General features: G+C 53.1%; 10 protein-coding genes across 10 annotated transcripts; 6 read left to right on the forward strand and 4 right to left on the reverse strand.

Moving 5' to 3' along the window:
* Nucleotides 1-194: 194 nt before the first annotated feature.
* BO80DRAFT_427530 (uncharacterized protein) lies at nucleotides 195-1,573 on the forward strand. The gene has a single exon (XM_025720031.1). It carries the CDS (start codon nucleotides 333-335, stop codon nucleotides 1,377-1,379), a length of 1,047 nt encoding a protein of 348 aa, XP_025572561.1. The 5' UTR covers nucleotides 195-332; the 3' UTR covers nucleotides 1,380-1,573.
* A 348-nt stretch (nucleotides 1,574-1,921) lies between these two features.
* BO80DRAFT_447599 (uncharacterized protein) lies at nucleotides 1,922-2,539 on the forward strand (the record flags this gene model as incomplete). Its single annotated transcript, XM_025721614.1, has 2 exons — nucleotides 1,922-1,993; nucleotides 2,045-2,539. The coding sequence occupies 2 exons, from the start codon at nucleotides 1,922-1,924 to the stop codon at nucleotides 2,537-2,539; spliced, it is 567 nt and encodes a 188-aa protein (XP_025572562.1).
* Nucleotides 2,540-2,627: 88 nt separating this feature from the next.
* On the forward strand, nucleotides 2,628-4,678 carry BO80DRAFT_164678 (glycosyltransferase domain-containing protein). Its single transcript, XM_025713890.1, has 2 exons — nucleotides 2,628-2,901; nucleotides 2,961-4,678. Exons 1-2 carry the CDS (start codon nucleotides 2,716-2,718, stop codon nucleotides 4,596-4,598), a joined length of 1,824 nt encoding a protein of 607 aa, XP_025572563.1. The 5' UTR covers nucleotides 2,628-2,715; the 3' UTR covers nucleotides 4,599-4,678.
* Nucleotides 4,679-4,857: 179 nt separating this feature from the next.
* On the reverse strand, nucleotides 4,858-6,678 carry BO80DRAFT_387916 (uncharacterized protein; the record flags this gene model as incomplete). The annotated part of the gene is made up of 4 exons (XM_025717069.1): nucleotides 4,858-5,614; nucleotides 5,810-5,962; nucleotides 6,014-6,187; nucleotides 6,226-6,678. 4 exons carry the CDS (start codon nucleotides 6,676-6,678, stop codon nucleotides 5,066-5,068), a joined length of 1,329 nt encoding a protein of 442 aa, XP_025572564.1. The 3' UTR covers nucleotides 4,858-5,065.
* A 983-nt stretch (nucleotides 6,679-7,661) lies between these two features.
* Nucleotides 7,662-9,759, forward strand: BO80DRAFT_164712 (cellobiose dehydrogenase). Its single transcript, XM_025713891.1, has 2 exons — nucleotides 7,662-9,568; nucleotides 9,638-9,759. The coding sequence occupies exons 1-2, from the start codon at nucleotides 8,030-8,032 to the stop codon at nucleotides 9,743-9,745; spliced, it is 1,647 nt and encodes a 548-aa protein (XP_025572565.1). The 5' UTR covers nucleotides 7,662-8,029; the 3' UTR covers nucleotides 9,746-9,759.
* A 508-nt stretch (nucleotides 9,760-10,267) lies between these two features.
* On the reverse strand, nucleotides 10,268-12,420 carry nop58 (RNA-processing protein NOP58). Its single transcript, XM_025713892.1, has 3 exons — nucleotides 12,206-12,420; nucleotides 11,922-12,082; nucleotides 10,268-11,857 (listed from the first exon to the last, which is right to left on the reverse strand). The coding sequence occupies exons 1-3, from the start codon at nucleotides 12,328-12,330 to the stop codon at nucleotides 10,392-10,394; spliced, it is 1,752 nt and encodes a 583-aa protein (XP_025572566.1). The 5' UTR covers nucleotides 12,331-12,420; the 3' UTR covers nucleotides 10,268-10,391.
* A 200-nt stretch (nucleotides 12,421-12,620) lies between these two features.
* Nucleotides 12,621-14,240, forward strand: BO80DRAFT_427535 (H(+)-transporting V0 sector ATPase subunit d). The gene is made up of 4 exons (XM_025720032.1): nucleotides 12,621-12,696; nucleotides 12,758-12,846; nucleotides 12,909-13,792; nucleotides 13,848-14,240. Exons 1-4 carry the CDS (start codon nucleotides 12,665-12,667, stop codon nucleotides 13,929-13,931), a joined length of 1,089 nt encoding a protein of 362 aa, XP_025572567.1. The 5' UTR covers nucleotides 12,621-12,664; the 3' UTR covers nucleotides 13,932-14,240.
* Nucleotides 14,241-14,624: 384 nt separating this feature from the next.
* On the reverse strand, nucleotides 14,625-16,267 carry BO80DRAFT_164770 (ribose phosphate diphosphokinase subunit PRS5). Its single transcript, XM_025713893.1, has 3 exons — nucleotides 15,216-16,267; nucleotides 14,841-15,164; nucleotides 14,625-14,787 (listed from the first exon to the last, which is right to left on the reverse strand). The coding sequence occupies exons 1-3, from the start codon at nucleotides 16,137-16,139 to the stop codon at nucleotides 14,731-14,733; spliced, it is 1,305 nt and encodes a 434-aa protein (XP_025572568.1). The 5' UTR covers nucleotides 16,140-16,267; the 3' UTR covers nucleotides 14,625-14,730.
* A 1,471-nt stretch (nucleotides 16,268-17,738) lies between these two features.
* On the forward strand, nucleotides 17,739-18,628 carry BO80DRAFT_164841 (PIG-H family GPI synthesis protein). Its single transcript, XM_025713894.1, has 3 exons — nucleotides 17,739-18,177; nucleotides 18,242-18,444; nucleotides 18,503-18,628. Exons 1-3 carry the CDS (start codon nucleotides 17,844-17,846, stop codon nucleotides 18,578-18,580), a joined length of 615 nt encoding a protein of 204 aa, XP_025572569.1. The 5' UTR covers nucleotides 17,739-17,843; the 3' UTR covers nucleotides 18,581-18,628.
* On the reverse strand, nucleotides 18,610-20,644 carry BO80DRAFT_427538 (pseudouridine synthase DEG1). The gene has a single exon (XM_025720033.1). It carries the CDS (start codon nucleotides 20,476-20,478, stop codon nucleotides 18,676-18,678), a length of 1,803 nt encoding a protein of 600 aa, XP_025572570.1. The 5' UTR covers nucleotides 20,479-20,644; the 3' UTR covers nucleotides 18,610-18,675.
* Between the last annotated feature and the right edge of the window lie 219 nt (nucleotides 20,645-20,863).

A 20,863-nucleotide genomic window follows, 5' to 3' on the forward strand; every position in this document is an offset into this window, starting at 1 on the left:
CCTTTAAATATCTGCTTTCCAACCCGAATCCCACATGAAGACATTAGTTTGCCGTAGATGAGTAGTTAGACTGCACATATGTAATCGATCATTATCTGCCTCGCGATAGATAAGCATCAAATACTGCCGAGGGCGGTGTAAAGCATGGATGTCAGCAGTACGGAGCAGTGGCCGAAAGTCGTAAACAAGCATACCTTGTTGTTGGTTATCCCGACGACTCGCTGTACCACGTCCTGATCCTTACAGATGAACATCGAATTTGTCCAATAGAGCTACTTGACAGGGCATACTTGCCCCCTCAACGCTCCAAGACACGAGCACTTTCCGACCCGATGGCTCCTTCACAGACCCCCAGCCCGGCTCCTACAGCTGCCAGAATACCAAGCTCCCGCCCGTCGTTGGAGATGACACCGGACTTCACTGACAAGTCATTTGATCCCGCCGACTACCTTAACGATGCTCTTCCCTCGCTGACGCTGGCGTCAACCCAAGCGAACCTCTCGCGAGGGCCCCCGGGGGCTATCCCCTTGTCCGAGCTGTCCAGCCAGGTCCAGTCCGTCCTCTCACAGATCAACGCGCAAAACGCCCGACACTCCACAACCTTGACACAGCTTACCGACGAGATTCTACGAAGTGGGGGACGATTAGCCTACGAAGTTGAAGTGCTGCGTGGAGAGACGATCGGACTCTCGGATACTCTGACGGAGGCGCTACGGGATGACATTGCGAAGTTTGTCCCGGAGGATGTGGACAATGACAAAGACGCTACTATCGAGGAGTCGGAAAACAGCAAAGAGCAGACAGAGCGGAAGGAGGAGATCACCGTGCAGGATCCGGAATATGTCACGAAACTACGAACGTTGAATCAGGTTCGGGCCCGGTTGGAAGAAGTGGTGCAGACTTTCGGAGATGCCATGGAATGGCCCCTTCCGCCATCGGAAACCTCTATAGCGTCGTCCTTTATATCGGTGTCGGCCCCGGAACCTGGGCCAGAAAGCCACAGCCGCGAGGAGAAGGGCCAGGAGGCAGCCAAGAAGTTGCGAATGGAGGTAACGGAGCTACTGGATATGAACGGTGGCGGGCAGGCAGGTGTTGAAGCCGCGGCACGTCGTGTTGAGTCGCTACGTACCTTGGCAACGATCTGGAAGGGAACGGCTGAGGAGAAAGCCCGGACTAGGTTCGTAGACAGCCTGGCCAAAATTGTGGAGGACCGTCGCAGGGCCCTGGATAACCAGGGCCGCACGGATCAATCCCAACAGTCGTCTGGATCGTCTACAAAAGGACCGTCGGCTAGTCATCGGCGTCAGGAAAGCGAGGGACCCGGGGGTGGGATTTTCCGCAATCTGCAGCGGTTACGCGAGGAAATATACCTGGAATGAGACAAGCAAATTCCGGAGGGGTGTGTGCTGTAAATCATGATTGCTTCAAGGCCATTGCATGGGTGTGGCGTTGATAGTGTACATATGGAGTGCAAGTGATCCTGTTTGTCTGCATTGTGGGCTTTGCCCCGGTTTTTTTTGGAAAATTATATGATAGGCGGTTGTCTTTCAGATCGGTAGTAGCTAGTGTCCGGTTAAGGGGGGTATCTATCTATCGAGTATCGATTCCTCCAGATTTTACGATCGCTTCTCAGGCGCTCTCTGGACTTATTCCAACCACTCCCAAGCCATAGATGGACCACGGTCTGGGACGGCAATAGTCCGGGCTGCATGGCTCGGTATAGACGGAGAATCTAGTTCCAAAGTAGGTTGAGAAAGGTGGAGTCATGCACAGGGAGACGTCAGGTATCGACGTAGGCCGAAGGTAGGGTAAGCAATGGACTAATGAGCAAGCAATCTGAAACCACCATGCGACTGATGCCAAGATGTGGAGGGCACGGGCAGTATGGATGTGCAGGTTCGATGACGCGGCAGATCCGAGGATGGCGTTTCCCGCCGAATCGCTCACTGGGCTGAATGAAGCTTCTCACGGAGAACCCTTCAACGAGGGGCATGTGAACTACTGAACAATATGCTCTGAGTAAGCATCTGACCGGGTCACCGAGTTCAAGGAAATTTGCACCGCGCTCTGCCGGGACGTGGAAAGAATCGCCCGGTGGGACGAACGGGTGCAGCGAGTGCACCTCGCAAGTCGCAATACCGACGGAGCGCAGGACCGGGAACCAAACAGGCAAAGCGAGGAGCCATCGATTGCAATCCGCCAGGAGGAGAGGAGGGCAAGCCAATGGCAGGGCCAGGTCTTTCCCCAGTCCCTGACCGGCCCCACTGGCGACGTAAATCCTGGCCCCAACTGGCCGCTTTTTGCTGAAGTGGTCTTCCGCCCGGGTCGACTCTTGACCACTTCCGCCGTCGTACGCCGTCGTCTTTGCGTTCTGTGTCCGCGTGGCATGGATCTTCTTTCCGACACTGCAATCTTCGTCTTTGCCTCTTTGCCGTTGTCACTATTGACTGCTGTTCCCTTCGCTCCAGCATGGCGTCTTGCGATTCCATTGACCTCTCTTAACCCTGCCTCTTCCCGTTCGCGTCGCCGCTCCTTCTGATCGCATGTCCCACTTGCGGGAATGCTTATCGTTGGGAAGACCCTCTTTCACATTGGCTGAACTCGTGGATCTCGTCTGGTCAGCACGATCTGACGTCTAGTCGGATCGTCCGTCGCCGCTGCTGTGCAGTGGTCTTCTAATCTAGAGCCAAGCTTTCCACATCCAGTGCTTTCGGGATGTCAATCCAAGGCATCTTGGACGGCCCGTGGGCCGATCAATATCAATCCGTGCGGTCGTCAATGACGATGCTATGGCAGCAACAGTTTCACCCTCGTCGCCTAAGAGCTCGTCCAGTCAGAACTCTTATGCTCCTGGCCGCCACATGCTTCTTCTCCCTAATGTTGCTGTCGCGCTCTAGCCAAGTATGTGAATGCGAAACCTGCAAATTGTTACCCAAGCTGACGTAACGGCTCTTTTCTAGCCATCTGTTAGCTACTGGCTGAAATTTCCATCCTATCCCCCGTCTCGTGAGCGCCCCGAAGACACTCCGATGCTCTTTCCAGGAGGGCATAATGTGAACCGAAATGATACACTTCCGCATAACCTGCAAAAGTCGACCCCGTCATTTCATCTCCTTGTACCTGCATCACACAAGTCTTCCTCACTATGTCGCACCTTGACGTCGTCTATGATACTGAACTATCCGCCGCCCACGTTGATTAGCTATGGCAAGGCGGTTCCGGACGGCTACACAGAATATGCTGCTATGGTGGACCGGATCGCTGGCATATATAACTATCTTGCGTATAGCTCGCAGATGAAGGATAACGACCTCGTTCTTATCGTCGACCCGCAGGATACTTTCTTCCAACTACCGCCTGAGGTGTTAATCCAACGCTTTCAAAATACTCTCCGGGAGAACAATGCGAAATTGCTTCAAAAGTATGGCACTGTGACGGTTGATAGGCCCTACCGTACAGGGTCACAGGAAACAGTTCAGAAATACTCCCAAAGAATTATGTTCGCGGCAAGCAAGGAGTGTTTCCCCGGGCTCAGCTTAGATGCAGGGTGTGTTACTGTGCCGCAATCCAGCCTACCCCCGGACGCTTATGGGTGGAAAACCGATATTCACCCACAGGGACATTTGAACAGGCCCCGTTGGCTTAAACCTGGCGCGGTTATCGGTCAGGCAGCCGATCTCAAAATGTTATACGCCGAGGTTCTGCGGTTCGTGCATCAACATCGCAATGAACGGGGCGACTATCTAGCAATGACCCAGATGTTTGGTCGACAGGAATATGTGCGGGAGCTGGAACGACAGAGCACTGCGAATGGATTCAAGGAATGGCTGTACACACTGATCGGCATCTCTGAAGCGTCAAATGTGACAGGAGCCACTCAGCCGCATCTTGAACTTGGCACCCGCTACGAGTATGGAATCGGGGTTGACTATGAGTCCCGCCTGTTCTTCAACATGCGTAATGCCAAAATGGATGTCGAATGGCTCCACTACAACAATGTCAGCAAGACTTCGGCAGTGCAGATGCAGCATGGCGTCCCCAGAGAGACACGTCTTTTGATTCCTTCCGATATCACACCAGAGAGCATTGGTAATCCATTTATACAGCCCAAGTTTGGCAAGGATGACTGGCCGAACCCGCCGTTCAATGAAACTCTTGATAAACTACCCAACCCACGCAATCATACCTGGCACCACCTTCCGTTAATGACTAATATTCACTCGGCATCTGTTCCGGCTCTGTTACATCTGGACGGGGATCACACTGTCCTAGACAAGTGGTGGTCAGAGATGTGGTACCAACCCTGGGCCCGTGCCCTTCTCCGCAAGTATATGCGCACCCCGAATGGGTTCGACGCCGCCCAGTCTTCCCTGCTGGGAGGACAAGAATGGTGGGATATGCGCGGCGGTAAGGGAGGTCTTTGGACCGACAAGGGCGAATGGCTGGCCTATACTGAGGTCTGTGGAAGCTATGACAAAGAGCTATTCGATGACGAACTTGGGCCATTTGGCAAGGAAAATGGCGAAGACGCTGACGAGCCGGTTTACAACCGGTTTGGAAACGTGATCAAAGGCAAAGAAAAGGCTGAGATATGGTGATTGTTCTCTGAGACTGGTTTTCAGAGACAAAGTAATGTCGGCCGAGGTTGTCTGCGAAGACACGGCTCGCGTGGGGATACTTTCTACCCGGATGCGTATCCCTATTGTTTCTCTTTGCATATATTTCCCTTGGAACTGCAAATGCAGTGAAAATCCGCCATCAGCTATGGCCGTGCATATATATCAGGTGTTTTGGGTTTCTTATCGTTGGTTTTGAGCGAAGTGGTTCTGGTGGAATGTTTCTGAGTGTGCTTTTTTTCTTCGCCTGCCCTTCCTGCTTTGCCGGTTTCATGGCAGTGGGGGGCATAGAGGCTGTTCCCTTGTATGATATTCTCCCCGCTGGGATTTCAGGAGTGTCTGCTGGATACCCCATCATATACCAGGTTGTATAGATAGATAGAACGTGCAACAATTGGCTATGACATGCAGCATAAACAAAGCGTGGTATAATGATTAACGCGAGTACTCTATCCCTCCTCATCCATACCCTCTCCCTGCGATAGGCTCTTCGACCCCAACGTCTCCCGAATAATCGCCAAAATATTCGCGACATCCTCATTGCTCAACCGCTCCTCCCGCTCCTCAATAACCGTATCCATCAGCGCCAGCGCACCGTAATCCTCCTCTGCTATTTCCCCTTCCCCTTGTTCCTCACACGCCTCCGCCCCATCCACATCCATCCCATTCGTCTCCTCCCCATTGTCCTGTTCCATACTCTCCCCCTCTTCTCCCTCACCCGCTTCATTGTCCCCGTCCGCCGTGGGCGTGATCAGTCCCACGCCCAGGTTCACAATCATCAGCACCTCACCCTTCGTGAGCCCGTAGGGCTGTAACCTGGTGACGAGCTCGCGAAGGGCATGATCTAGTGGTGTGGGGGCGTTAAGCTGGGCAGGCGGAATAGTTGTGGATGTGGACTGTTGTGTTTGTGCTTGAGCTTGTATTTGTGAGGGAGATAGGTGTGTGTATTTTGGGTAGTTGAGGATATGGGGCGAGAGACGGGTGGCGTAGTTGTGGATCTGGTGGGTTGTTAGTTTTCTTGGGCTCTGTACGGAGTATATGAAGAATAAAGGTGATGAATGTGTTGTGCAATATACGGCTAAATGTACGTAGATCGATGACCGACTAGCTAGCTAGCTAGCCAGTTGGCACGCAGAGGTACAATCGGTATTAAGGGCATAAAAGGAGAAGCATGAATGAATATCAGTACGCACCTCCTTAATGACCGTATTGTGATCTCGCAAATCCGGACTCGGAACCCAGTGTCTTGAGTTCGGCGGCGGGTTCGGGGGTCGCCGGGGGGGATTGGCCGTTACATAGGCTAGGACCTCGATGTTGGTGAGGACGGCGGATTGGGGATCGACAATCTATTTTTTGGGTTAGTGAATGTTTTCGCAAAAGCCATTGGGCCAGCATACCCTCATTGTGACGGTCTGATTGTATAGATCGATGGATATAGGAGGGGTGGATAATGCGACGCGGAAAAAAAGCGATGGAATGCGGGGCGGAGAAAGATGTGGCTTGATTCTGCCGGTTATATACATGAGAGCGGTGAGGTAGTCCCCCTCCTGGCGCTCAAGATAAGGATTCGACTAGTCTTGAGTCACGCCAGGTACGCACTCTCGCTGACAGGTCTCGGCTGCACATTCCGGCTTGCGTCAAATCTGTAGTGATTTCCCCATTCTAGGATCTCTTTCTCTAACATTTCCAAGTTGATACCGTGTAGGATCCCTAGTTCCCGTTGTAGATCCCTCAGCACGTGAAGTACCCAGGTCCGACAAGTAAACTTCTCATCGCCGTTCAGCTTATCATCGTAGCTTCGGAATACGCGGTCTAGGGTCTCCTGTGCTAGTGCAGTGGATGGGACTTGGGCGATTTGAAACAGTCCGACGAGGAGGAAGGTCTTAAGGATGCCGGGGGCTGATTCCGGGCCGTGAGCGGCCATCCAGCCGTTGCCTTCGTTGCGGATGTGGTATTTGGTGCCGCCATTACGGTGATGGTAGTAGAGAGCCCAGTGGTAGTCATTCGGCTTTGGTGGATCATCACGGATGAAAAGAGCGATGTAGAGCGCATCGGGATTCATATTGAGATCGATGTGAGAGTGTGTGACGCCGTAGTGGATGACATTTGATGGGATGCTGCTATGCTCTTTCCGAAGGGGTCAGCTGGCACATGCGCGTACGGTGACTGCCTGCAGTGAATCGAATGCAACTCAATGCACCCCTATCTACGGAATACCTGCGGAGGATATGGAACCATTTCCCTTACATGGAGTTTTCAAGTCTGCAGCTGTAGATAGTATCTAGTAACTATCTACTATCTCTCTCTCTCATGCACACTATGCAGACAAGCTACCGACCTAAGCTGAGTTGAGACTAGGTGAGGATGGGATAGATAGCGGACAAAAGCTTAGCCATATTTACAGGCTATATCCTGCAGGATCCCTCTCGTCTGCCGCTACTGCAAGTAGCATGTTTGGAAGACCACAGCACTATCGCATCAACTTTGTCCGTCGCTGCCGGTGTCTCACCCACGGAGCTGACTACTGGATAAGGAATAGAGTTGGTCGACAATAGATTGATCCGACTTGTCAGTCGCGTGTCTGTCCACCATCTTCGATTGCCTACTTCGCCGACTCGGGATCATCGGGCCTGGTGCAAGCGAGATTCGAACCTTTGCGCAATTCTGGAAAATCATGGAATCGGCCTGACATTCCCGCCAAGATGGCTGGTGGGACGGCGAGGACCTAACGGGAGATTTGAATCATCATTTGTCAACGCTTTCTCATCTGGTTATCGCCAAGTCACCCGCTGAGTTTTTGACCCAAGCAGATTAGGATATCCACCTTGAAGACGCGGAAAAGGGCCCTTCTCTCCACTGTCCCTTTCAGGCCTGGATTTGTCAGGGCTTTGCAATCCATTTCCATCCTCACCGGACCCACCGAGCCCAAACTTTGATCGCCTATGACAAGGCGACGACTCAAGTGGTTTTTTTGCGCATCTCCACCTTATCCGTTCCGCTGGTCAATGATGGCATCGACAACGATCAGATAATTGCACATGAGGCAACGATCGGCACAAGGGCACTCCCCTGAAACGAAAATATCTCTCATCTACCTACTGGATTCAGATACTCACTGGGTAGATGAGGGACTCGGGATAGTGGGACTCCGAGCCGTTTTGCACAAATCTGCTCATACCGGAGGGATTTGGCACGGAGCTAACAGACGAAAAGGAGACCCAGGCCTTGCTCTGACACGACTGGCTTCATTTTCCACATGGACTAGTAATCCATTGACTAAGAGGAACGGAAGAAGGTAAAATAGGGCATGCAAAAAAGCGTTTATCCGGAATGCTCGCGTGCCATGTGAGGATATAAGAGACCTGTCTGCTCACGACGGCTCAAGTATCTATCATCACCCAAGACACTTCACCATGAGACCCTTCCTGCTCGCAGGCCTTCTTGCCACCGGCTCCGCTATCGGGGCCACGGCCTCTAGACATGCTCACGCTTCCGCACAGAGCGACGCCTACGACTACATTATCGTGGGTGGAGGACCGTCTGGTATCATCACCGCCGAAAGGCTGGTCGAGGCCAACAAGAAGGTTCTGTTGTTAGAGCGAGGCTATGGTCCTACTGTGGCTACAGGGGCCAACGACACCCTTAGCTGGAACAAGACCCTGACCCCGATTGACCTGCCCGGGCTGTCTGCCGATATTGGTGCTCTCCCTCAGTGGGATGAGTACATCTGTACCGATACGGCTGGATATGCGGCCTGTGTGCTCGGTGGTGGTGTGACCGTCAACTACATGGTCTTCGTGCACCCTCCGGATCGCGACTTCAATGACAAATGGCCCAAGGGATGGAAATGGGACGACGTCAAGTCTGCTGCAGACAGGCTGTACGAGCGCAACCCCGGAACCATCCTGCCCTCTGCTGATGGCAAGCGCTACGACCAAGGTCTCTACACCGTGCTCTCCAACTTCTTCAGCAAGCTCGGCTGGAAGTCCGTCGATATGATCACCCAGCCCAACGAGAAGCACGAGGTCTACAGCTACCCTGCCTGGAACATCAAGGACCAGGTCCGTGCTGGACCTGTTCGCACCTACCTGCCCTTGGCCGAGAAGAGCGACAACTTCCATCTCCGTCTCGGCACCAAGGTGCTTCGCCTTCTGCGGTCCGGTAGCCAGGTGACCGGCGTGGAGGTGGAGAACGCATCCGGCGCTCGTGAGAACATCACCATTGCCAGCAACGGAAGAGTCGTCCTCTCCGCAGGTGCCCTCTCCACCCCCCGTATCCTCTTCAACTCCGGCATCGGACCCAGCTCCCAGATTGAGATCGCCGAGGAGAGCGGCGTCACAGTTCCCCCCAAGAAGGAGTGGATCAACCTTCCCGTCGGTATTGGCGCCAAAGACCACCCGATCTTCTCCATCATCGTGAAGACCAACGGCACCTACGGCCTGCCCGACTACGACGCCATCGTGAACGGCTCCGACACCACCGACATCAGCCTCTACGCCAAGGGCAGCGGTCTCCTCACCGAAGGAAAGCACCGCATGATCTTCTTCACCTCGAACGACATTGACGGCCAGACGCGCTACTACCAAGGCTCCTGTGCCCCCACCGGCACCGATGAGGTCACTATCACCGCTTACATGACCCACGGTCTCACCTCCTCCGGGGTGCTGGGACTGTCCACCGACGGAAGCACCGTCTGGGACGAGAAGCCCTACCTGACCACCGCCGGTGATCGCGCCGCCGCCACCGCTTTCATCGAGCAGATGATCACCGACCTGACCGACTCCACCGGGTTCACCCTGCAGACCTACACCAACGTCACCCAGATCCTCGGCAGCGTCAGCCCCGGTATGCACTACACCACCACGGCTAAGTTGGGCACCGACGATGGCCGTTACGGCAACGGTACCTCGGTCGTCGACACCAACACCAAGGTCTACGGAACGGACAACCTGGTACGATACCATACCCCACCCTCCTTACTACTTCCAATGAACCATATGCTAATCATTTGTCTCGTATAGTTCATCGTCGATGGCAGTATCCACCCTGACCTTCCCACCGGTAACATCCAGGCCACTATCATGGTTGTGGCTGAGGCGGCTGTTGCTAGAATCCTTGCTCTGGAGTAATTTCTCAATCGGCAGGTTCATACATAGCCTAGCTATCGTGGGGCTTATTAGCTCCTTCAGTGACGGAAGTCGATAAGAGGAGTCGTCTGACGTTTTTTACTTTTACGATAAGACGCTGTATTATTAGCATTATGTTGTGAAATAGAATATATTGATGAGTCAATGATTGTGGCATCAGTTCTCTCAAGGATGAATATGGATAGGATAGATAATGGTTGTACTATAGTAAGCCTGGTAACCCCTGAAGGCGCCATGCATAAAGGATGCATAAGGTATTGGGCAGTGCGATAGTTGTGAACACTTATGCATGGGGAGTGCATGTATGTATGTACAAGCTAGTAGCGACACAAGTATCTAGAACCGAATGCTACAGCAATACTACTACCACCACCACCTGAACACACTACATGAACGAACCAAGTCAGAAAGAACATTATTTCTGGAACTGAACTGCCTTAGACCAACAAGCACCTCTGCGCCAGGATAGTAGTAACTTCCATCCGTCAAATGCCACCCAAAACATGTAGTAATCTTCAAGCAAAAATAAGCAAAGAGAAAGAAAGAAAAAAAATCAGCCCACATGGTGTGATATCATACAGAAATATTTGAAGCATTCCATCAGGTTTAACTTTTTGACTTCCTTTTTTTACTCCTCACCCTTCTTCTTCTTCTTCTTTTTCTTCTCGGCGTTATCGACCTCCTCGCCGTCGTCTGAGCGCTTGCGCTTCTTCTCCTCGCCCTTGGCGGACTTCTTGGACTCCTTCTTGGCCTTCTTGATGTCCTTCTTGCTGATCGAGCTGGGGTTGCCCTCCGCGTCGAACTGGATCTCGCCGCGCTCGAGCTTGCGCTGGTACCGCTTGACGCTCAGACCGGCCTTCTCGGCCATCTTCTCGAGGTCCGAGTCCTTGCTCTTCTTGGACTTGTGCTTCTTGTCGGTTTCCTCGTCGGAGTCGGACTCGTCCTCGGCGTCAGAGTCGGCATCAGCCATCTCCTCATCCTGAACCTCCTCCACGAGCTTCTTGCTCTTGCTCTTCTTGGCGGAGACGGGCTCATCGCCCGTCACGGCATCGGCATCAGCGTTGTATCTGCGGGCCTCGTTGAGTTCGAACTTCTGGGGCTGAGCAGCACCACCGGGGCCAATGGCAACACCACGAGGCTTGAGAGGCTTGCCCTCCATGGCAGCAAGCTTCCTCTCGAGGTTGTAGCGGGCCTCCGTACCCAGAGCAGCCTTGTCCTCCTCGGTAGCATCGTCATCCCACTCAGCGAGAGCATCCACACGCAGACCAAGGGAAGCCTTGGCGGCCAAAACTCTGGCCATCTTACCCTTGTTCTTGCCGGTGGCCTGACCGATGAGGGAAGCGTGGTAGATCAGACCGTACTTGGGAGTGTCGTGCTTGGTCTTGAGAGCACGGAACAGCGCCTTCTCGGCACCCAGGATCTGGATGGTACTGGCAGGGCTCTTGGACAGGTTGGTCAAGCTACCAGCGTGGGCAATAAGACGGGCACCGACCAGATCGCCAACGAGGGCAGTCAGGTTAGGGGCGATGGCGTTCATACGGGCGGTGAGGTAGCCGGCCAGTTGTTGACGGTATTCGGCGAAGCCAACGACCTGCTCGGCCAAGGCTTGAATGTGTTCCAGATCCTCCTGGCTGATCTCGGTACCCATGGAACGGTCCGCAGCGGCCTTAACGGAGCCCTCAATCTCCTCGGGAAGGATCTCGGCGAGATCGGCGGTCTCCCAGTTGGTACGCATGCCCATCTTAAGGACGAGTCTGGCGTAGGCGATGTTGTCGTTCAGGATCTTCGCCAGCTCGGGGAAGTGCCAGCCGTACCATTCCTTCACACGCATGGCGTAGTTGTTAAGCTCCTTATCCAAATCATCCAACAGACCAATGGCCTGCACAATCATGGTGTCAATTTTATCGGGGGAGAACTTGAGCTTGTGTCTAGCGAGAGAGTGGGAGAGACCCAGGGACATGGTGGACATGTCCTGGGGAAGAAGGCCGGGAATGAGGGTGGGCAGGTGTTCACGGATGGCACGGTAGACGTCGGTCGTAGAAGAGTCGGCCACCAGCTCGATGGAGAGTCCGGGAAGCTTGCCAATGGCATTGCCTAGACCGATCCCAGTCAGTCACAAGTAAATTCTACGATTTCCGCACAGCATTGCGCGACGTACCGAGCTTGGGGTCGGAGACCGCCAGCGACACCTTCTTCTCATCCTTGACCTCGTCCAAGAGGCTGGCCAGACGAGGAGTGACCTTTCCTTCAACGAGGGAAGCGACCTCCTCCAGGGCGGTAGCAGCGCTGTCGAACTTCTGGAAGCTCTTCAACTTGAGACTACATGCGGCGGTTAGCCGGAGTACAGACGCGGGGGAAAATTTTTGCTTTTGAACCACCACGCGCCGATGAAGAACAAGCGGGGTTGACGAGCGTGGGTGGGATGCAGATGATTTAACTTACAGGTTGGAGACGCCCTCAGCCGTGGAGGCCTCGGTGGCCAGATCATCTCTCTTCAACAGCTTCTTGTCCTTGGCCTTGAGCAGGGCATAGCCCGCGCTGGTTTCCGTCAGGATAAAGAGCGTCATGGTGCACGGCCTCGACTTCTAGCTGCAAAAATAGAGACAGAAGAACAGCTAGAGGTGAGAAAGGAAAAGGAAAAGGCCGGGGGTGGAGGGAATTGGCGTGCTGGTCGGGATGGATTGAAATCCGCTGGGAATATTTTTTAACCTCAAGAAACTAAAAAGTGAAAAAAGCGAAAAGCGCCCATGCGAGTGTGGCTAGTGCAGTGTGCCGCCGTGGCGGTGCGCAGATTAGGTAATGCGCACGGGGATGCCGATGCAGCGACAACGAGTGGTCGTCAGTCTATCAACTGCGGAGCTGTACTGGACATCTGGACTTCTGCCCATCTGCTAGCCCACCATGGAGGGTCTCTTCTTCAACGTCAACAGCGGGTATGTCGGGTCGTCATGGCTGCTGCAGTCTTCCTTCAGATCGCTGATCAAGCGTCTACAGTTACATCGAGGGCATTGTCCGTGGTTATCGGAACAGCCTCCTAACCGGTCAACACTACTCCAACCTGACCCAATGCGAAACTGTTGATGGTCCGTGGCTCTGCATCTGCCCCTTGTCCACTGTACAGATCTAACCCCGCTTGCCCTGCTAGATGTCAAATTGCAGCTTGCCCCAGCCTATGGCGACTTCCTCGCCGCCCTCCCTCCCAACCCTTCTACCTCTGCCCTTGCGGGCAAGATGACGGATAAGCTGGTCGCCGAGTTTCGCTACCTTATGGCGCAGGCCACGGGGTCCACCGCCAAGTTCCTGCAATACCTTACATATGGCTACATGATCGACAACATCGCCCTGCTCATCACCGGTACCCTGCACGAACGTGACACTCGCGAGCTTCTAGAGCGATGCCACCCCCTCGGCTGGTTCGAGACTCTGCCCGTCCTGTGTGTCGCCACAAACATTGAAGAGCTGTATAACTCCGTGTTGATTGAGACGCCACTGGCTGGTTACTTCAAGAACAGTCTGAGCCATCAGGATCTCGACGAACTGAACATCGAGATCGTGCGCAACACCCTCTATAAGAACTACCTGGAGGACTTCCACCAGTTTGTCACCACACATCCCGATTTCAAGGGCACTCCTACGCAAGAGGTGATGTCCGAAATCTTGCAGTTCGAGGCAGACCGACGTGCGATCAACATCACGCTGAATTCATTCGGAACGGAGCTCTCCAAGCTAGAGCGGAGGAAGCTGTACCCGGAGTTTGGCAAGCTCTACCCAGAGGGCTCGTTGATGCTTTCTCGGGCCGATGACATTGAATCTGTGGCTCTCGCCGTGAGCATCTCTGCAGACTACAGGGCGTTCTTCGATGCCGTTGGTCTCACTCAGGGCGGCGGCGGCCTGGGAGGCATGGGTGGCTCGGATGGAAAGAGTCTGGAGGACCTTTTCTATCAGAAGGAGATGGAGATGAGCAAGATCGTGTTCACACGGCAGTTCACTCCAGCTGTGGTGTACGCATGGATGAGGCTGAAGGAGCAGGTGAGTTGCATCTCCCCCGGGCCGGATAATGCCAGCTAGCTAACATTTGAGACAGGAAATCCGCAACATCACGTGGATTTCCGAGTGCATTGCGCAAAACCAGAAAGAGAGGATTGGAAACTTTATCTCCGTTTTCTAGATACCAGCTCCCTTTTGTCACTCCGTTTCCGCCCCGCCCTTTCTTGAACTATCCGCCAAAATTTGTACTTTCCCGTTGTTGCACATGTGACGCTAGGCTCCCGTTGTTTGTGGGCGCTTTCGAGTTTCCTCCTATTTCCGCCGTGTCTAGTTAGTACCCAGTCCCTGTAATGAGCGCATAAATTCGCCCAGCATGCCTACTATGATAGTTTTGGCTATCCGGCCTTTGGTACCCCTTGCCCCAGGCGTTTTGGGATTTTTCTTCTTGTGATATAGTCTTATAGATAAAGCTGGATTTATCTACCCTGTATCTGGTTGCTGTCAAGCATGATGGCATACGATGATCATACGAAAGTAGTCAGTACTGCTCGTGTAGAATACAACTGTTCATAATCATGGATATGTACTAAGCTCTGAGCCAATCTGTCTACAAAAAACATCAAGACAGTCGCGGTCCATAAAAAAATAAAGCCAAATCAAGGTTGGCACGTGGGGTGTCTGAACAACAGGCCCTTGGATCTCATACAGGATTAAATATAAAACACAACGAAAGCCACAGAAGGACGGGTCCAGAATACTGAATGGCATTTCTGTCCGTTTCTCCCAGGATTCGTTTGGTATGTTTGGAAACAATAGAGGTATGCAATGGTATGCTTATGGAAGCCAAAGTAGTATAGCAGATGTCAAAGACAATGTAAAGAAATTCATCAATATATGACCTCGATTCGTCACTCCTCTTTTAGAAGGTTTCATTCATCCCTGTTATGGGACGATCGCATGCAAGAAAAACGACCACGGACTTAGTCGTACTGGAAAAGAACACTGATACTCTCACCGTGATGGACACGACGGATGGCCTGCAGAACATTAGCTGTAATCTCGGGACTAGGAGATTCCAGATTCGACTTACCTCGGCGAAGACGTGACCAACCTCCAAGACTTCCAGCTTAGGGCATCTACGCAGGTGATCCGTCTGGTCGACGCTGTTGGTGACCACCACCTTGTCGAGAGCGCTAGCATTGATGCGGTCAATAGCATCTCCGCTCAGGATTCCGTGAGTGACCAGGGCGTAGACCTGGGCGGCTCCTTCCTTCTTCAGGAGCTTCGCCGCTCTGGTAATGGTGTTCGATGTGTCTGCAAGGTCGTCGATCAGGATGGCCGTCCGGTCCTTCACATCTCCCACCAACATCATGGTCGCGTTCTGGCGATCGGTTATCCGGGTGGGACGACGTTCCTAGAGATGGTCAGAAAATTCAAAAGCGAGAAAGACCCAGGGAAAGCCAACCTTGTGGATAAGGGCAAACTCGATGCCCATGGAGTCGGCAATCGCCGTAGCGCGCTTGGCACCGCCAGCATCGGGGCTAACAATGACAGCCTGCTTGTAGTTGGGGATGTTTCTCTGGATGTAACTCTTGAGAAGAGGCCGGCCGTACAGGTTGTCGACCGGAATATCAAAGAATCCCTGGTACTGAGGATCATGGAGATCCATAGTAATGATGTGGTCCGCACCGGCGCAGGTGAGCAAGTCCGCCACCAAGGTACCGGCCTGAGCAACCCATTGCTTGTAACCAGGGCGGGGTTGGAAGTTGTTGATCTTCTCATCGGCACCGTTGCCATTAAGGGCAAACTTATTGGCCTCGGACTGCAGGGAGTCCAAGGTATCGCTGCGCGGAAGACCATTGACCGGGCGCTGTCTCTTCACGGGGCTACCGTTGCTGATATCCTCCAATTGCGCCTTTGCCAGGCTCTTCTGCAAGTTATCAACGCCATTCAAACCGTTCAACAGGCTTCCGCTTTCAGGCTTTCCCGGATGTGGGGTAGGCGGGGTACTCTCAAAAGTATAGTTGTTTCCCGGCTTGCCCGCAAGGGATGACTTGGTCAGAGGAGCTCCTGTCTTGTTGTAAGGAATGTCACTCTGGCGCGAGTACGGGAAAAGCGGGAGGACCGCAGTGACTCTCTTGGCGGAGGCGGTCTTGCAGGCAGAGATGGTGATCAGAAGCTCCATGAGGAGGTCATTCACCTTCCCGCCACCAGATTGGATGATATAGACATCTTTTCCACGGACGGATTCTTTGATTTCCACTCGGGTCTCACCCACGGAGAATTTCGACAGGAGGACGTCTGCCTGAGGGATGCCCAACACATTGCAGATGGTCTGGGTCAATTGCGGGTGGGAAGTACCCCCAATGACGACGATGTTTCGGACCATTTTGGACTGTTCGTCAGTTTGTGACTCCTCTGGGAAGCTGGGAGGAAATAGGACCACAGGAGAGGATGGCCGATTCGGAAGCGGGGACAAAGGAGGAAAATCTGGTGAAACGGTGGATCTGGAGGGGCGGCACGAATGATGAGATTAGCACGATAAAAGACGAGCTTGGGAGAGCAAAAGAGGAACAAGTGATCTCGTGGCGAGGACAAGCAGGCAACTACCTCATGGCGGGGAATCAGGAACGGGGCCCAAGCGAATGTATGGGGAAGACATTGAAACGGAGAGATTGAAGTCGTGTGAGTCCGCCATAGAGACGACCGAAAAAAAAATGCCTCTCCCGCGAGTGGAACCGGCGTCGCTGCTGCAGCCTCGGGTTTCTGCCGCTGCCAGCCTCAGGCTGCGAGTTGCCGAATCGGGTTAGAAATCTGGCTCGTCATCGACGAATTCATCGGCCCCGCAGCCACGCTAAAATGTCCCGAACACGTCTCCAGTCTTGTCCATCCTGGGGATCCGAAGTAAACCGGCGGGAAATGCCAAATGGAAAGCAGGGCGACGGAAAATCAACAACCAGCATCCCACCTTGGGTCGGTCGGGGACACCCAGTCGTCCGCGCCCTTCCTGCACAGAAAGACAGTGTCCGCTTTTGTCCCTTACAGAACTCAAGGTAGCTGTCGCATTACACCAAGGTGAGAAGTCTCCATTTGCCGGTAGGTACATGGAAACTAAATATGAACGGAAAAGCAACCCAGATGCAACAAGGAAAAGAAAAGGCTGGATTTCTATTCAGTCTTTCCATGCCCGTAGCTCAGGCCTAGGTACTAGATGCAGGCAATAAGGACAGGAGAGCCTCATAGTAATACAGCCGTCTAATGGCCACTCAATCAATCTACCTGTTAATCGCCCTGGTTAGCAACACTCTCCTGGTGAGGCTCGTAAGGCTTGATAGAGAGGCAAACTTCATATGAAAGGTAGGAGGAATTTGCTCACAGATTCACTTGTGGTACATGAGGGTTCCTACGCTGACAAGTGTCACCGGAGAACCTGTCGCAAGCCTGTCAACTCATCTCAGAGCACTAAGTCGTAAGTATGATTCGCGTCAGCCATAGGGTATGATCATCAATAGGCAGGGGATATCAAAAGCAGGACACTGTAGCATCTCCGGGGGCTCAAATATCACTGTTTATCATACCTTAGGATGATCGCCATCTCTCCTACCCTCCTCATCAAAGACACCCCTCACATAGAGAGTGACTGACCTGTTGCTGATCCATCAGTAGTAACGAAGCCATGCTCATCTTTATATAGACCCTCTGGTCGTCTCCATTTCAGGGCCGACCATGGGATTTTGTCAGTAATCCCCAAAGCTTGCGGGTGGGAGACGGGCTCTGGAGCGTAATCATGCCCACCGATAAGGCAACAACGTTGGGCAATGCGTAGGACAGCGCGTCCAAGGCCAGGAGATGCGACAATAGACACGTGACAGTGTATCGAAGCCCAATCGGTGGTGTGAGACCCCTAAGCCGTAAAGGGACTAGACCGAGGAGCAACATCCCGCGGCGGGATTCCAGAAAGCTACAAACAGACAGACCATGGATAGAACGACCCGAATCTCCTGCTTGTCTATCTGGTAGCGCATACCAATGGATCAGCTCATCGGACAGAACACAACCTAGAACATATATTTCACACCCAATATTGCCCCAGATGCCGAGTCGCCTTATATTACGGCGTCCGTCCCCGACGACCGTATCGTTCACAGTCTCCAATGCCTCCAGGCGCACGAGTACGCCAGCGAAGGTCTTCTTCTATTTACAAATATTACTGCGCGCGCTCACATTCGTCTGCATGCTCCTACTTGATATCGCAAAATTTCGCCACACACCTTTCATGCAGGACGGGTCGTGGATACGTTGGACGACTATTTGGTCCAGTCCGTTAGGATTATCCGTCTGTCGCATTGCGGATGCGTACAGCTCCGCAGTTGTGGTGCTAGCCAGCGCGGTGGTTTTCTATGGTGTTTTTAGGAAGGGATATACCGGTTCGTTCAAAATGCATAAAGCGAAAGATTGTGGAACTGGTGCTGATTGCGATTCGCATTACAGAAGAGTCGCTCCTTGTTATACGCGGTCTCGGTATTCAGACGTCTACCTCCTCCCAGACCTATTTGTCCAAGGCCTCGACGAGGTTCATACCTACTACGCAAATTCAGGATATTGTGATTCATGAAGCTTTCAAGGGGTTTGAGGTCCGATTCTATCTTGCGGTCATTGTGGAAGGTGAAAGCGAGGTGGTTGTGGTTTTCCCCGTGAGTATTGATTCGGCTCCTTCGCGGTGTCGCCTCTCAGTCTACTAATGCCGGCTAGAAACTCCTACCGAATCGGCAGATACTGGAGGAAGTCTGGAGAGGTTCGCGGCGCTGTTTATACGACTCGAAATCATAATGGAGCTCGATGCACGACTGAAAACGGACCAAAAAGATTTGTATATTGAAGGGCGCCATCCTATGCAAATATGTTCAAAAGGTGCGCATATCTATCTACATTTCCATCTTGGTAGGCTTTGCGCCGTTTTCCATTCTCCGCTGCTTTGCTGCAAGCCACCTCGCGTTTTGAACTTCCACGAGCTCTGTCTTCCTCTTCTGCATGACCGGGACATAAAACCCGCCTGTCCGGGATTCATTGGCACCCACAAAGATCTTCTTGCCTCGGTTCTTCCGCTCCCAAACTGGCTCCATTCCTTCACCGATGGTAGAGGATTTGTCTCCCTGACTGACGGCCAAATCTAGCAATGCGCCAGCCAGGATCTCCTCCATCTTGCGCTGCCTCCAGGTGGACCAGAGCTCCTCCACGATCCCTCCAAGACCGAACTTGCCACCCCCTTTACCGAGATGAGATTTGATTTGCCGAACATCGCCTGCATAGACCCAATCCAAGGTATCAGCACGGCTGCCGCTCTTCTTGTCGGGGTAGATGCAGTCCCAAAGCACAAGAGGAGCATCGGAAGCCATCTCGTAGGTTGGTTTTCTCGGGTTCTTGGAGACGTCAAGCAGCTCCGCCACAATGGACGGAGGCTCGAGCCCCTGACCAACTAGGAAGAGGACATTGACCATGTGCCGGACCTGATGCCACAAGAAGGCAGAACCCTCCAAGTGGAACACGTATACCTGAGATGCTGTTGGGAGAGGTGCCGGTGAAGATTCCGTGCTTTGTCCCGTAGCGGAAAATTCCGGCTGAGTGACATAACCCAGGGGATTGGTTCTGGCATCGAGGAGCTCAATGTCGGCGCGGAAGATGTCCCGTTGGAAAGACTCGATCTGTTTAGTGACATCCAATTTACAAAAATTCCGGAAGTCGTGTGTTCCCTCGAAGTACTTGGCAGCTTCGCGCATCGCATCAATGTCTAACCAACCTTCTCTGAACTTCGGAGGCGTATCTTTTCCATCCCGCGAGATGAAACCTGAAGGCCCCGGGGTAGGAGAAAAGGCTGGTTGAGTGAAGAAGTATTTATAATGACGTTCCCCGCAAGAGAAGCGGGCATCAAATCCCTCAGGGGGGCGCGGGCACCAAGCCAGTACTCGAATATCCTCGGGAAGCACCTTGTTCAGCAGACTCACGTAGGGTAGCTCGTTCTTGATGTCATCCCAGCCATCATCCACCGGATCGCTGGCCTCGTCCGTATTCTGCATAGCCGTATCGGCATTCCCACTCGACTGGACAATCTCGTTGGCCTTGGGGCGTGCACTGCGCACTCTAATACCAATAACCTGTCCAAAGGCGCTGACGCCTCTATCCGTACGCCCGGCCTTGGAATATTCGCATCCATCCCAGTTGATGTGATACGGTTTCGTCTCTCTGGGCGCATGGCTCTCCACAAACTCATCACCCGATGTATCCGTCGGAAAGATCAGTCGCGTCTTTCGCAGAGCCTTGTACATCTCCTCCTCAATCGTGGGTAGCGGCGTGGCGTTCCCATTCGCATGCTCAAGCCCATTGTACCGTTGTCCCAGATAGGCAAACTTCAAAGCAATAAACCGGGTATTGTATCTCGACGGGTCGATTTCCCTGCGCACTTTCGGTGGCTTTGGTGGCCGCACCTGCTTCTTATTCCCTCCCGGAGATGAAGGTTCGGTCTTGTTCACCTTGCCGTCGCTGGAGGCGCTCTTAGCTGCATCCTTGGCTGCGTCTTCGAGCTGTTTCGAAGGGGTTGCGGCAAATTCCGCTGTGCGGGAGTGCAACTGGCGCTCTAATTCGGTGATTCGGGCAACGAGGCTTGAGGTGCTCCATGTCGAGTAGTCGGTTTGGCCGGGAGGAACTACTTGTTCCTCAGCGGTGCCGGACATGGCTTTGGTAGGTAGGGAATCGACTTGGGCGTGTGCGCGAGAGATAGATTGGAATGTTCGCCTCGATGAGGATGACAGTGGTGAGGAAATGCGATTCAAGAAAGAACAAGTGCTTCCTTGGAATCTTCGCATCCCTGTGAGCACGTTGTGTGTGTCTCACGACCCTGGGTTGCTGTGGAGGGGAGATTTTTGCGGCAAAAAATTAAAGTTCCGCATATCATTGGAGGGACAGTGTAATGGAGACGTATGGTATTGTTACACTAGAGGCGATAGCAGAGATGGCAAGATACATTGCGTACTGCATGGTAAGTCGGGAGTCCTAATGGCCTCGATCATGTGTATATAATTGATGCCTCTATGGAGAATGGAGGAAGTCATCTTTCAT

Source organism: Aspergillus ibericus, assembly GCF_003184845.1.
Source record: "Aspergillus ibericus CBS 121593 unplaced genomic scaffold BO80scaffold_37, whole genome shotgun sequence".
Lineage (NCBI taxonomy): Eukaryota > Fungi > Ascomycota > Eurotiomycetes > Eurotiales > Aspergillaceae > Aspergillus > Aspergillus ibericus.